The sequence below is a fragment of the Dermacentor albipictus genome, chromosome 9 (assembly GCF_038994185.2).
Source record: "Dermacentor albipictus isolate Rhodes 1998 colony chromosome 9, USDA_Dalb.pri_finalv2, whole genome shotgun sequence".
Classification (NCBI taxonomy): domain Eukaryota; kingdom Metazoa; phylum Arthropoda; class Arachnida; order Ixodida; family Ixodidae; genus Dermacentor; species Dermacentor albipictus.
Genome location: NC_091829.1, coordinates 87,130,962 through 87,143,534, shown reverse-complemented (window position 1 = coordinate 87,143,534; position 12,573 = coordinate 87,130,962). Strand labels below are relative to the sequence as shown.

The following is a 12,573-nucleotide window of genomic DNA, read 5'->3' as shown; positions in this document are numbered from 1 at the left end:
ATGCCACCACTACCAAAGGACGAAATGAAGATTGTGGTCAGACCCAGAGGCGGACTGAGTATTACCAAGGCAGGCCCAACAGTGGTCGCAGAAGCCTTATGGGCTGCAACGGGTATCAGTACGACGGAAAGAGAGTGGGACACTATGTGCCCCAATACGATGCAAAATGTGATGGTGATCAGCACATCTAGTCACGAACACGTGGTTCGTTACGCCGCTGTGGAGAACATTACAGTCGCCGGGAAGCAGCATGAGGTGAGCGCGTATGTTGCTGCGCCGCACGCCACTTGCAAAGGGGTAATTCGGCGCATCGCAATCGAGGACGGACCTGAGGTCATTGACAGGAAGATCGTCAACCGGAGAAATCCACTCGCGCTCGGTGCCAAAAGAATCAAGAATACTGGAACTGTGGTGGTGTTATTCGAGGGATATAAGGTCCCAAATTACGTTGCGTATGGGGGCACTCTGATCAGGTGCACGCTTTACCACAAACAGATGGATGTTTGTTACACCTGCGGACGCCTTGGACACCGCTCCGATGTCTGCCCGTCACCAGAGGAAGTGGTATGCAGGGGTTGTGGAGCAACCAATCCCGATGAACAACACAGCTGCGATCCAAAATGCAAGTTATGCGGCGAGGCCCACCTGACCGCAGCTAAGGAATGCAAGAAACGCTTCCAGACGCCGTACGCAGTTCGACGCAGAAGAGGAGAACGCGCTCGCAACGCTGAGCGGGAGGAAAGAAGCAAGCCATCACCACCCTTCAAGGATGAGCAACACTTTCCAGCTATCTCCGGTGAAAGGCACCCACGCTCTCAAGAATCGGACTCATCGGCCCCATCCGGCACCCGAGGCCGTTCCCAATCCAGAGGGCGATCCAGATCCCGGGGGCGCTCCAGATCCAGAGGACGGACATCGTCTAGAGGGATGAGAATACGCATCAATTCCGGAAGCCGCATTAGGCCCGACAGCCGCACCAGGTCCAGTTCCAGACCCAGAGGGCACCAGACAGGACCGGTACCTGGATCGTCGAGACCAACCACCTGGGCTGACATTATCCGTGGAGGACAGGCAGAGGTGAGGTCGGGGGCATCCTCAGAGCATGTGACAGGAAGCGCGCATAAAATAGCACAACTTGAACGCGAGAATGCGAATATGAGGGAGGTTATTAAAAAGCTTACGTCGGAAATCGCGGAGATCAAACACGCGAGAGAAACGCGTCCTCCGCCTGCGTCCGCTCCGTTGGAAACACCCCAACCTATGGAGGTTCCTATAGCGGAGGGCGAACAAGATGAGGCGAGACCCTCTAAAAAACGAGCAGTGGCTTGTGAGCAGGATAGTCTTCCAGGACGCGCAAGGTCAGAAATTCGCGAAATGTTTTCAGCGCTAAGCGACAGCGTAAGGCAACTGGCGGAGAAGGTCTCCCAGATACAAAGCGAGATGGCCTTTCAAGCTGAAAGTATGAACAAACGTGTGTCCAAAATGGAATCGTTCCTAGAGAACGTAATGTTGCCAATCCCTGGTCCCAGCGTCAATGTCGTCCCACATACTCCCATTGGGTCCCCTATAACTGGGGACAATTCATCCGCAGAATATGGGGACAAAAGTAGACAGCAACAAGATGGCGGGCTCAAATGAATCTTTTCGCATTTGGCAATGGAACTGCAGGGGCTTTCTAAAGAAGAAAGCGCCTCTGCTGCAGTACATTCGCAGCAATTCCGAAAAACCACATGTAATCCTTATTCAAGAAACCCTATCTGGTGAAGTCAATTTGTCGGGATATCAATCGATTCTTGGTCAAACTGGGAGGAGAGGTGTATGCACCCTTGTAAGTCGTAAGCTCACATATATCACTCACGACCTGGGGATGGCCACCTGTAAGGCAGAGCATGTGATGATAGAAATCATACCAGGCCGATTGAGACGCCAGAGCGTTTTCATTCTTAACGTGTATAGTAGCCCCAATGACCTTCGCCAGCGTTTCAAAGTGCTTCTAAGGAAGGCAGTCAACCTCGCCGGGACTAATCCTTTGGTGATAGCCGGGGACTTCAATGCCCCGCACTACGCGTGGTGCTACATATACAACACGGTCAAGGGAAAGGAGTTATGGCAGAATGCTACAGACTTGGACCTTACGCTCGTTACTGATAAGTCTTTTCCGACCAGAATGGGAACATCTTCGTGCAGGGACTCGACTCCGGATTTAACGTTCGTCAAGAATTTGCCAAAGGCGCAATGGACTAACACTGCTGTTGATCTTGGCAGCGATCATTATATCCTCGCTACACACTTTCCAACAACACCTAAGAGGCCGAAGGAGTTCTTCTTCACGGATTGGGACAAGTTCCGCAAGATAAGGAATGAGCGCCAACCTCCAACCACCAGACTGAGCCTTGAACAGTGGATGGACCAGATCACGGAAGATATCAAGAGTAACACTCACAAAATATGCACGGACCTTCCCGTGGAAAAGATGGATAGTCGCCTAGCCCATCTACTTGAGGCTAAGCAGTCACTCCTCAATCGATGGAAGGGCCAACGGCTAAATCGCAGACTACGCAAAAAGATAGCTGAACTCAATAGAACCACAGAGGAGTACTGCCACACCCTCTCCAAGCAACAGTGGGACGAGGTATGCAACGCCGTTGATGGTCAAATGCGGAATGGTCGAAACTGGAATCTTTTAAAGCATCTTCTGGACGACACCAATACAAGGTCCAACCAGCAGCATGTGATGGCAAAGCTTCTGCATACAGCCACACGAACCAAGACCACGGAGGAAGTCCTGCAGAGCCTGGTGGAGAAGTACCTCCCTGTTGGTTCCCGGCAAGGGACATCGGTCGCCTACGCAGACTACCTTGGGCCACCCAACTCCGAGCTGGATGCAGACATCAGCACGGAAGAGGTTAGGAGGGCGCTGCATGAGCTTAATAGCAAGTCTGCTCCTGGTCCCGACGGCATCACAAATAGAACCCTCCGTAACCTGGACGATCACTCGATAGAATACCTGACAGAAGTCATCAACGAGACATGGAAGGAAGGCAAGGTCCCGGAAGCATGGAAGCGGGCACTTACAGTACTGATCCCCAAACCTGGCAAATCATCAAGCCTGGACAACTTACGACCAATATCGCTCACATCCTGCGTTGGCAAGGTCGCGGAACATGTCATACTCAACAGGCTCACGAGGTTCATCGAGGACAAGGAACTCTACCCCCACACGATGATTGGCTTCAGGGCAGGTCTGTCATCACAGGACGCCATGAAGCTCATCAAGAGTCAGATAATCGACAATGACACGCGGGACACTCGGGCCATCCTTGGATTAGATTTGGAGAAGGCTTTCGATAACATAGCCCATCAATTTATACTGCAATCGATATCCGAGCTTGGTCTGGGTGTAAGGTTCCATGATTACGTCAGGTCATTTTTGCACCGAAGAAGAGCGACTCTCCGCGCAGGAGACATGATCGCGGAAGAGGTGGAGCTTGGAACAAAAGGCACTCCACAGGGCTCGGTGATCTCGCCCACTTTGTTTAACCTGACTATGATCGGCCTTTCCAGAACACTCTCACGAGTCGAGGGCATCCGGCATACCATCTATGCGGATGACATTACCATTTGGTGTGTTGGCGGAAGTGATGGACAGGTTGAGAGTGCGTTACAGGAGGCCATCGAGGTCACGGAGGGCTATCTTCAACCCACGGGATTAAACTGTTCGGCTAAGAAGTCAGAGCTTTTACTATACCGCCCTTTAAGAAGAGGTCGTAAGCCCATGGGCTGGAGACCACTGTCTGACAGCACCATTTGTCTTCGCACGGGCAAGGGAGACAAGATTCCTAGGGTCGACGCAATAAGAATACTCGGCATGGTAATCGAATCTACTGGCTCTAACGCGCAAACGATAATCAAGCTCACGACCAAGACGGACAACGCAGTACGTCTCATCCGAAGGGTGGCTAACCGCCATCATGGCCTTAAAGAAGATAATCTGTTACGGTTGATTAACGCCTTTGTGCTTTGCCACTTTGCCTACGTGGCGGCTATGCACAGATGGCAAAGAGCAGAGAGGAACAAACTCAACACGTTGCTCAGGAAAATAACTAAGCGAGCCCTGGGTATACCGATCTTCATCAACACCAATCGCCTCCTCCAGCTAGATGTGCATAACACTCTGGAGGAGATTGCAGAGGCTCAGGAAAGAGCGCAACTTGCCAGACTCTCCACGACCGCCGCCGGCAGGAGGATATTACAAGAGCTCGGCTACCCACCATCTGCAGAAGCACCAAGAAAATGCCAGTTAGCACGGGACATACGAGATTTGATCTCCGTATCGTCGATACCAAGAAATGTACACCCTGAATATAACAAGGGTAGAAGGAAAGCAAGAGCTTCAACCATACTCAAACAGATCCAGACAGAGGGGCGTAGAGCCTGCTTTGTTGACGCGGCCGCATATCGGAAGGGGTGCTCCTTTTCTGCAGTAGTGGTGGATTCCAAACAGCGACTCACGAACTGCGCATCTGTACGAACCGGAGATCCGGCGATAGCCGAGCAGGTGGCCATTGCCTTGGCGATGCTTGATGACAGCAGCGACGTCATCTACAGTGACTCACGGTCAGCCATTAGGGCATTTCAGTGTGGAGTGATCTCCGAACAGACTTTTGGGCTGCTTCATAAGGCAGGTCCGGATAAAATCAAGCATCACTTGCTTACTTGGTTCCCAGCCCACGTTGGGCACATGGCGGGTGTCCCAACGAACCTCAATGAGACGGCCCACGCTGCCGCGCGCGCACTGACTGACCGCGCTGGCGCTGTAACAGCCGAAGAGAGGGTTACGCATGGTAGGGACGCGCCTGCCACTTATAATGAACTTCTTAAACACTTCTATCTCTCGCGGCGACAATACCCTCCTCCTCACCCCAAGCTCACTAGGCCTCAGGCACTGACATTCAGACTGTTGCAGACAGAAACTTATCCCAACCTGTCCACGTTACATGCGATATATCCGGAGATTTACACTGATGACGCGTGCCCTGCTTGCGGGGATAAATCAACACTTTCGCACATGCTCTGGGGATGTATCTCTATAGCAAGCCCTGACCTCAGCTCAGCTAGGTTTGAGGCGGCCCTCCGCAACCCACTCCTGGCTGAGCAACGTTGGGCTGTCCAGCAGGCCCACGATGCGGCTGGCAGGCTAGGCCTGTCGGTCCCGACGTGGGAGCGGCCCGCGACGTGCTAACACGCGTTCTGCAGGACTGTAAAATAAAAGTTACTCAATCAATCAATCTGTGCAGTGCAGAAGCGTCCCATATTGTAGGATACCTAGTGAAAGGGTCGATTAAAAAGATTATAAAGACGGAGACACGTCTGTACGTGGATTACGCACAGCGCGGCCATACCGATTATTTCCAACGCAGTCTCTCCGCTAAACACGTACAAAATATACTGATAAAAGCAACTGAAGGAGCTTCCGACAAAGTTTTAGGGTTTTTCTTTTGTACTTTGTTGTTGTAAGGAAAGAGCAAAAGCCTATAAACTTTATTTGTGCATTTCGTGTTAATTAAAGCAGTTTTGCCTTGTCTGGCCACACTGAGGCGGCAGCGGCCGCTTCTTCGCTCCATGTACCCCCAACCAGCAGAAATTGGGCGTCACGCCACCGCTGCGTTTTCTGCTGTGCGAAATTCATCGAGAAAAACGCTCCATGTATCCCGGCCTTCACGGGCGAGTTCTCGCCGCTGTTCGTCGAATGCTGCCAGTTCCTCGGGGGAAGGCACAACGCGTGGCCGTCCCATCCGTTTTCCGAGAATGAACGGAACGGAAACGAAGCATAGTTGCCAGATGGCCACAATAAATAGCGAAGTGATCTCATAATGTAGCCCAAAAATAGACAGACCCAAATTTCTCGTGAGCGAGAAGTAGCCAAGAACATAGCCAAAATGTTTGATGATGCTCTGCAGGTGTCTTATAGATGGCGTCCAAATCTCACCGCGTATTTCCGGCTCCAAAATTACTTCCGGCGCGAGCAACCAGCACAACACTGGCTTCAGGATCTGCGTAAAGAATCCCAGTGAGAGCTGCCACTCAGACATGGATTTGGACAAAACTTATTGTTACAATGAGCTGAAAGATTTCTTTTCCTGTTTACTTATCCCGTTAGTGATATTTACTGAGCCACGTCCTGAGCAACGTTTGTTCACGCCTCGCTTTACCCGAAACATTTTCCGATAAGAGTCGGGAAAATATTGCGAGCTTCAACCTCGAGGATCAATTTCGGCTGGTCACGATCAAGTGCCCAAGAGACGGCCCTAACTCAAGGCATTTCGGAATAGGGATGCCTATCCTAAGCTTGATTCATAAAATAAACATGCTATTTCTCTCCCGCTCGCTCTCTCTCTCTCTTTCTCTCAATTTTCACTCAGCACGTGCTGATGGGCAAGTTGGTTATACATGATTACGACGAAGGCGCCAAAAAAAAATAAACGACAGACGTAGGAAGACGTCACGGGACACTAACTGAGCGTTTTATTTCTTGACACAGGGATTAATAGCTGTTAATTAGTGTGCCTACGTGGTTGTCCCGTGTCATCTTCTTTCTTCCGCCGTTTTATTTAGCGCCTTCGTCGTAATCTCTCAATTTTGTATTTTTTACTCGAAAGCAGCTCGACGCTGAGTTGCCACTTGGAGGCACATCGGACTCTGGAGAACACTTGAAACGTTCTCGCGTTTTCCTCGTGCGAAGAAACGGCAGTTATAACTGCTATTCGCACTTGAGTGGAAACAGACAGAACGACCTGCTGGTCCATAACAGAAGAGGTGAATTAAAGTTTATAGTTTTGCTTACCACCTGGATTACGGTGCTAACAATAATCCAGGTGGCATTAGTATCGAAGAGTTGAAATGCGCAATATTTAATTAAGGATTCGCTGGAAAGATTCGTGCAATAATAAAATATATACGTTGAGTTTCTGTAAATGCAGGCACGAGTGTGTGTGTTTCCAAATTTTTCTGGGGGGGGGGGGGGAGGGGCTGTGCACCTTGCTTTCAGTGTGACTTAGAAAAAAATAAAGAAATATAATTCCACGAGGGCACAGACAAAATTGATTTTATGGGTCGCGCATGGCAGTTAAAGGGACACTAAAGAGAAAAACGATTTCTTGTGCATCAGTAAATTACCTTTCTACAACACTGAAAACACCACTCTTACCACAATAAGACGCTTGGTAAGCCAGAAAAAGCGCAAGAACGAAAGACGAGTGGCGACGCCTCATTGAAGTTCCCACACCCGGTCGCTGTGACGTCATGGATTTTGATAGCGTCTTGTAGGGCCTACTTACTTATACAGCGGTACACATTTACTACATTGTGTTCTAAAGGAACCAAATATTAAAGATAGCAAGTTTCGGGAACCTTTACTGGAAAACATACGAAAAACGCGAAAACATACTTTGGAATCCCTGACGTCACACTGACACACCGGCGTTGGGGTTTCGGCGCGAAATTCAAATACTGATACTTCGACCTTCATTTTCTCATCTAATAAACAAACTATCATTTTGAAAGGACTGCCTGCAGTGTTCTCAAGCAATGTTTTAATAATCTAAACTAATTTATTGTTTCGCTTTAGTGTCCATTTAAGTACAATGTAAACTCTTTTGTCTAAGCAATATACATAAGAATTGGAAGTCAGTGATCACTATACAGGGTGTTCAAAATTAAAATTATAGGGTTTAACGTGCCAAAACCACTTTCTGATTATGAGGCACGCCGTAGTGGAGGACACCGGAAATTTCGACCACGTGGGGTTCTTTAACGTGCACCTAAATCTAAGTACACGGATGTTTTCGCGTTTCGCCCCCATCGAAATGCGGCCGCTGTGGCCGGGATTCGATCCCGCGACCTCAGCAGCCCAACACCATAGCCACTGAGCAACCACGGCGGGTCGGGTGTTGAAAATTAAGCTCTATGGTTTTCTTAAAATGAGGCACAGGAAAGCACGCAATTCAAGACCACCTGTGTAAATAAGTTATATGGCCAGGGGGACACAAAGTGAGATTATCATTATCGCTGTCAGCAGCCCAATTAACTAAAACTGAATAATTAACTTTTTGTTGACCGCAGTAAGTGGGTATGTTTGCATTGAGAAGTTAGAGGCAGTCGTATTTCTACACAGTATCAGTTGGAAGAATTATTCTGGCGTGTCTGTGCTCTGAGGTATCCGACTCCAAATTTTGATTGTCGTTCACGTGATTACGCATACAAAAGAGTTAGGATCGGCGCAAAGCTTCCCTGATGTGACGCAGCTGTTGCGTGCGGCGGTTAGTCTGAAAACGGGGCGGAGGCATTGGCAAAGATGGTAACTGTCCCCCTTGCTCTCTCGGCTGGCGAAAAAAAAAAATCGAAGAACCCGGAACCGCTGTTGTAACACGCGTCGGCGGCAGCTGCCATGCCGAGATAGTGGCGCGAGCGGAGAAGCCGGAGGGCAGTGCGCATGCGCAATGAGGACTAGACGAGCGGGCATGGTCCTTGCCTGGGCTACGCAAATAAATTGAATGCTGATTTCCAAGCATTGTAAGTTTTTTTTTTCTTAATCAAGATGAACAGCTGCACGGCACACCGCGCTGTCATATCTTGATTTTGCCAACCGAGAGGGGAAGGGGAACAGTTAGCCGAAAGTTTCGTGACGGTCCATAACGCAAGCGAGTGACAAACGATCATTGCTACAAGTTATTACCAAGTACAGAAAATATATTTTCCAACCCTTAATTGTGCGCAGCAAGAGCAAATCGATCGCAACTGAGCACACCCGTAACGATTAGGCAAGAAAAAAATCAGATAGGAACTGCACCGAGGAACCTTACCGAGTCAAAAACATGACAAGCCGCTGCTTCAAAGTATTTGCCAAATAAAGAATGAACACGCGGATTCCGATTTAATTCTTAAGTGCAAAGTTTGGACAGCTTGGAACACACTTCTAGCCCCGCTTCTAGTACAAGCACCGTAAAAGCTGCTCGCGCTGTTTGGAAAAAGCGTATAATGAGCTCCGAAAGCACTTGCATTTCGCCTGAAGTTGCGGCCAAACCTTCGTGTCGTCGATCCAGTCACCGCCTACGACATATTTCCGCCGAAGCAGAGGTTTGATGAGCAGCACCGGCTTCCTTCACATCCATTGTAAACAGGGAGGCAAACAATGAGCGCGTCACCACGTGACCAAACATGGCGGCGCCCATGGGATCGCGGCAAAAAGGGTGTCCGTACGGGCGTTCGCGCGGGGCCGCCAGAGCTTTATCAACACAGTATCGCCACAGGCGCATAATTTCGCTTCGGATGCACCTACGACGCCTGCTGGTATCCTCCGAGGAGCTGTCAACGCTGCAGAGCAACACAAGCCTCACGTGCTTGCCATCGCTGCAATTGCTTCATCCTTCGAGCGAAACTAGTTTATTAAAGTGTGTGCACAATTATGGCCACATATTTCTTAATTTGGAACAGAGCTTCCACAACTTCTTGAGAATATGTGGTCCACTTTCGTGCTTCAGACCAATTTCCCTGAAAAACGGATCAACCATTTTTTGTACTCTCTCCATTGATGCTACAATAGCACGCATACTTATCTCATGTCAGCTGCAACTCGCGCTTTGGAATTATTGGCAGGTGCACCATAAACCGAGCATGTGCGCATGTGCCAGCAGCTTCCATTCAGCCACGGACTTGCCAGTCTTTCACGTGCGTCAGATCATACAGCATGCAGCCGGCTGTTTATAAAAGCTGGTGGCAGCTAGTGCCACGAGAAACTGTCTGCACCGCCTTTGAGCTCGGCCCGCATTCCCCCACCCTTTTCTTCGCAGCAACTAATGCTACGCAAACGTTGTGCGACGTTGTACCATTTTCAGGATGGCCGAGGTTGTAACAGATTGTTGTTTGTTAAAAGCTCAGGGATCATGCCGTCTTAATACCGACACATTGCCATTTCGCTGCTCTCGTCACACAACCCAGGGTTGCTCACTTTGCCACAAACACAATGGTATATCTGGTAATGCTTTGCAGAACCAGAAACTATTCTGGATAGCCAGCTAGATGCTAAATACTTCAAATAGCACCGTGGAATCTGCATGTTTTGTTGTTTTTTTGCCATATGGGGAGGGTAAAGCTGAGTATGAAGCTGTTGCCGATATTGCACCGATGGTATAGTGAACTAGAATACTTTACCGATGATGACACCATTCAGAGCTTTTAATGGCTGCAGAGTAATATAATGCTTTTATTGCAATAGCAATTATACGCATACACAAGGTGCATTTCTGCCGTCGCAGTGATCTTCCGTATAAAGTCCAAGGGCGATAACATCGTCGTCGCGTGCCGCGTGCTGTATGCGTGAGCCGACGATGTCGGCTCAATCTTGTGCGTGCAAGGGAGCAAAGCGGGGAGGAAGCGCACCCTCTTCTTTAACGTGCAAGACACTCGGGAAGAGGGCAGGAGATGAGAAGGGTGCGGCGGGGGGTTCTTTTCCGGCGGCTGCTGCATATGGCACGGCCACGCGAGCCCCGTCTTGGAAGCGATGTGCAACGAGTACTCATAGCTTCATGTGCGTCGTGTTCTCGCCACTTAGTTCACGTTGAAGTGAGATGCAGCACAAAGTGTATTCACTCGTGGCTGCTGCCGCTTTTCTTCACGTCAGTGTTTTGACAGCGAGTGTCCGCGCTCATTGAGTGAGATGTATATATGTTTGCTATGTGCGCATGACAACACGCTAGTTTATTTAGTAAGCGAATGTTTACGATTTTATACAGCCGATAAAGCTATTATCCTCACTTCGTATAGGTATCTACTAATTTGCTATCGCAATTGCTGCTTTGCTTTTCGGGCAAAACTATGACGTTTTAACTCCAATTTTAGAAGCTAACCAGTTAAAAAACATTCGTAATCGATTCAGAGAACCTACTACTGAAACATCCCTAGTAAATAAACACAGCAGGCCACAACTAACTAGAGAAAACATGTTTTATTCACTTCACAGTGGCAAGAAACGGATCTCCGATTGTTGTCACAACTTTCCAATGCAATGAAAAAAAAAGAACAAAAAAAAATACTTGAGAGGTGAGAAGAATCTGCACGAACCTGCAAGGTAAAGAAAAAAAAAATAAGATGTGGGGAACATATTGAACAAAAGTATGGCGGGTTGATGAGGCAAGCTGCCTTTAGCTTTCGTGGATCTTGCAGAAATGCCGCAACGGCTGCATAGTTATTTTGCCACTGCTGAATATTTTAACCACGCCTTCTCGCATGTCGATGCTGAGCAACTCCCCGGTCTCCTCGCGGTCCTCTCCCATCAGCACTTTCACCTGGGACGGAGAAGATGCAAAGTTTCCGAGACTGCATTCAAGGGTGCCGAAGTACAGATAGGGAATTAAAAAAAAAAACATTACAAGCATTAATAAAGAAAAAACACTAAGTCAGTCTAGACAGATTGAGTATTCTTTCAAAACTCTCATTTCGTTTATTTTCGTTAATTTCGCAGCAAGAGGTCATAGAAGACAAAATTAAGGTGGAGCTTCCATTTTTTGAATTTCACGTTGAAACCCCAGCGCGTGTACGGTAGTAGGAAGTTCCCTTAATAAGCTCTGTCTAAGCAAGTATGCCTTTGGCATACAACTTGAGTTACCACAAGACGGCAATGCAGGTAACAACACAATTTCCTTTTTCATGTCAATTTAGCAATCTGGCCTCACCCCACCACATTTAGAAGTTTTTCGAGAACCAAATTCATTTTCCAAAGTAATGCGACGCAACATTCGTAAAATTGCAGAATGAGCCAAAGTTCGTAAACTCTACTAAATGTTTTAGAAAGTCAGCAGGTACGGAAGAAGCCCGTGACAGAGTTTTTATCATAGAGTTTCCTACAATAACTACTAGAGAGAAATCTGGCGCTACAATTATTCAGCCACCATGGGAATGAAAGGTAGTAAATGATTTTGTCTGATTTTCATGCTTGAGTGAGTCATACATGTCTGGGGCTTTGTTTATTACACTTTATCTGTTTTCACTGTCCTAAATTTTAGAGCAATCTATACTTCTTTAAGTGCAGAAGACTCTGCAAACAACACACACAACTGCTACTAACTACAGCCACTAAGCCTGTCGAGGTGGCCAGATCGAAACGCGCCACTGTTTCGATTCGTAAGGACGTTTTATGCTGCCTGTCGATGCATGAGTCTCCGTCGTAGTGGTTTCAACGTCAGGCTTCTGTGCTAGAGGTCTTGTGTGCGAATCGGGCCATCGGACAATTGCAATAATGTTTATTCAATTATTTATTCCAAAGTGCCTTGCTGAAAATGACGAGTTTACAAAGTCGTGAAGCCATTAGAAGGCAGGACAAAGTTTAGGCAAATCCATGTACTACCCATCATTCCCATGCTAGCTGAATGACTTGCAGCTCCCATAGACACTAGCGGCACAGATCTCTCTAGTAATTACTGTACGAAGCTCTATGATCTTTACAACTTGGAAAATATGTGTTGTTACTCCTCGAAGGATTTATCTTTAACACCGAGCACAAACAGGTCCGAATATCGG

The 12,573-nt window shown here is 48.2% G+C and overlaps 1 protein-coding gene across 3 annotated transcripts in view; it reads right to left on the bottom strand.

Moving 5' to 3' along the window:
- Window positions 1-10,983: 10,983 nt before the first annotated feature.
- Window positions 10,984-12,573, bottom strand: part of Spt5 (Transcription elongation factor subunit Spt5) — a 61,990-nt gene continuing 60,400 nt past the window's right edge. For all 3 annotated transcript variants that reach the window (XM_070524959.1, XM_070524957.1, XM_070524958.1), the window contains exon 24: window positions 10,984-11,342. In XM_070524959.1, coding sequence (XP_070381060.1) covers window positions 11,199-11,342 — 144 coding nt within the window. In that variant the 3' untranslated portion in view covers window positions 10,984-11,198. The remainder of the gene's footprint in view (window positions 11,343-12,573) is intronic.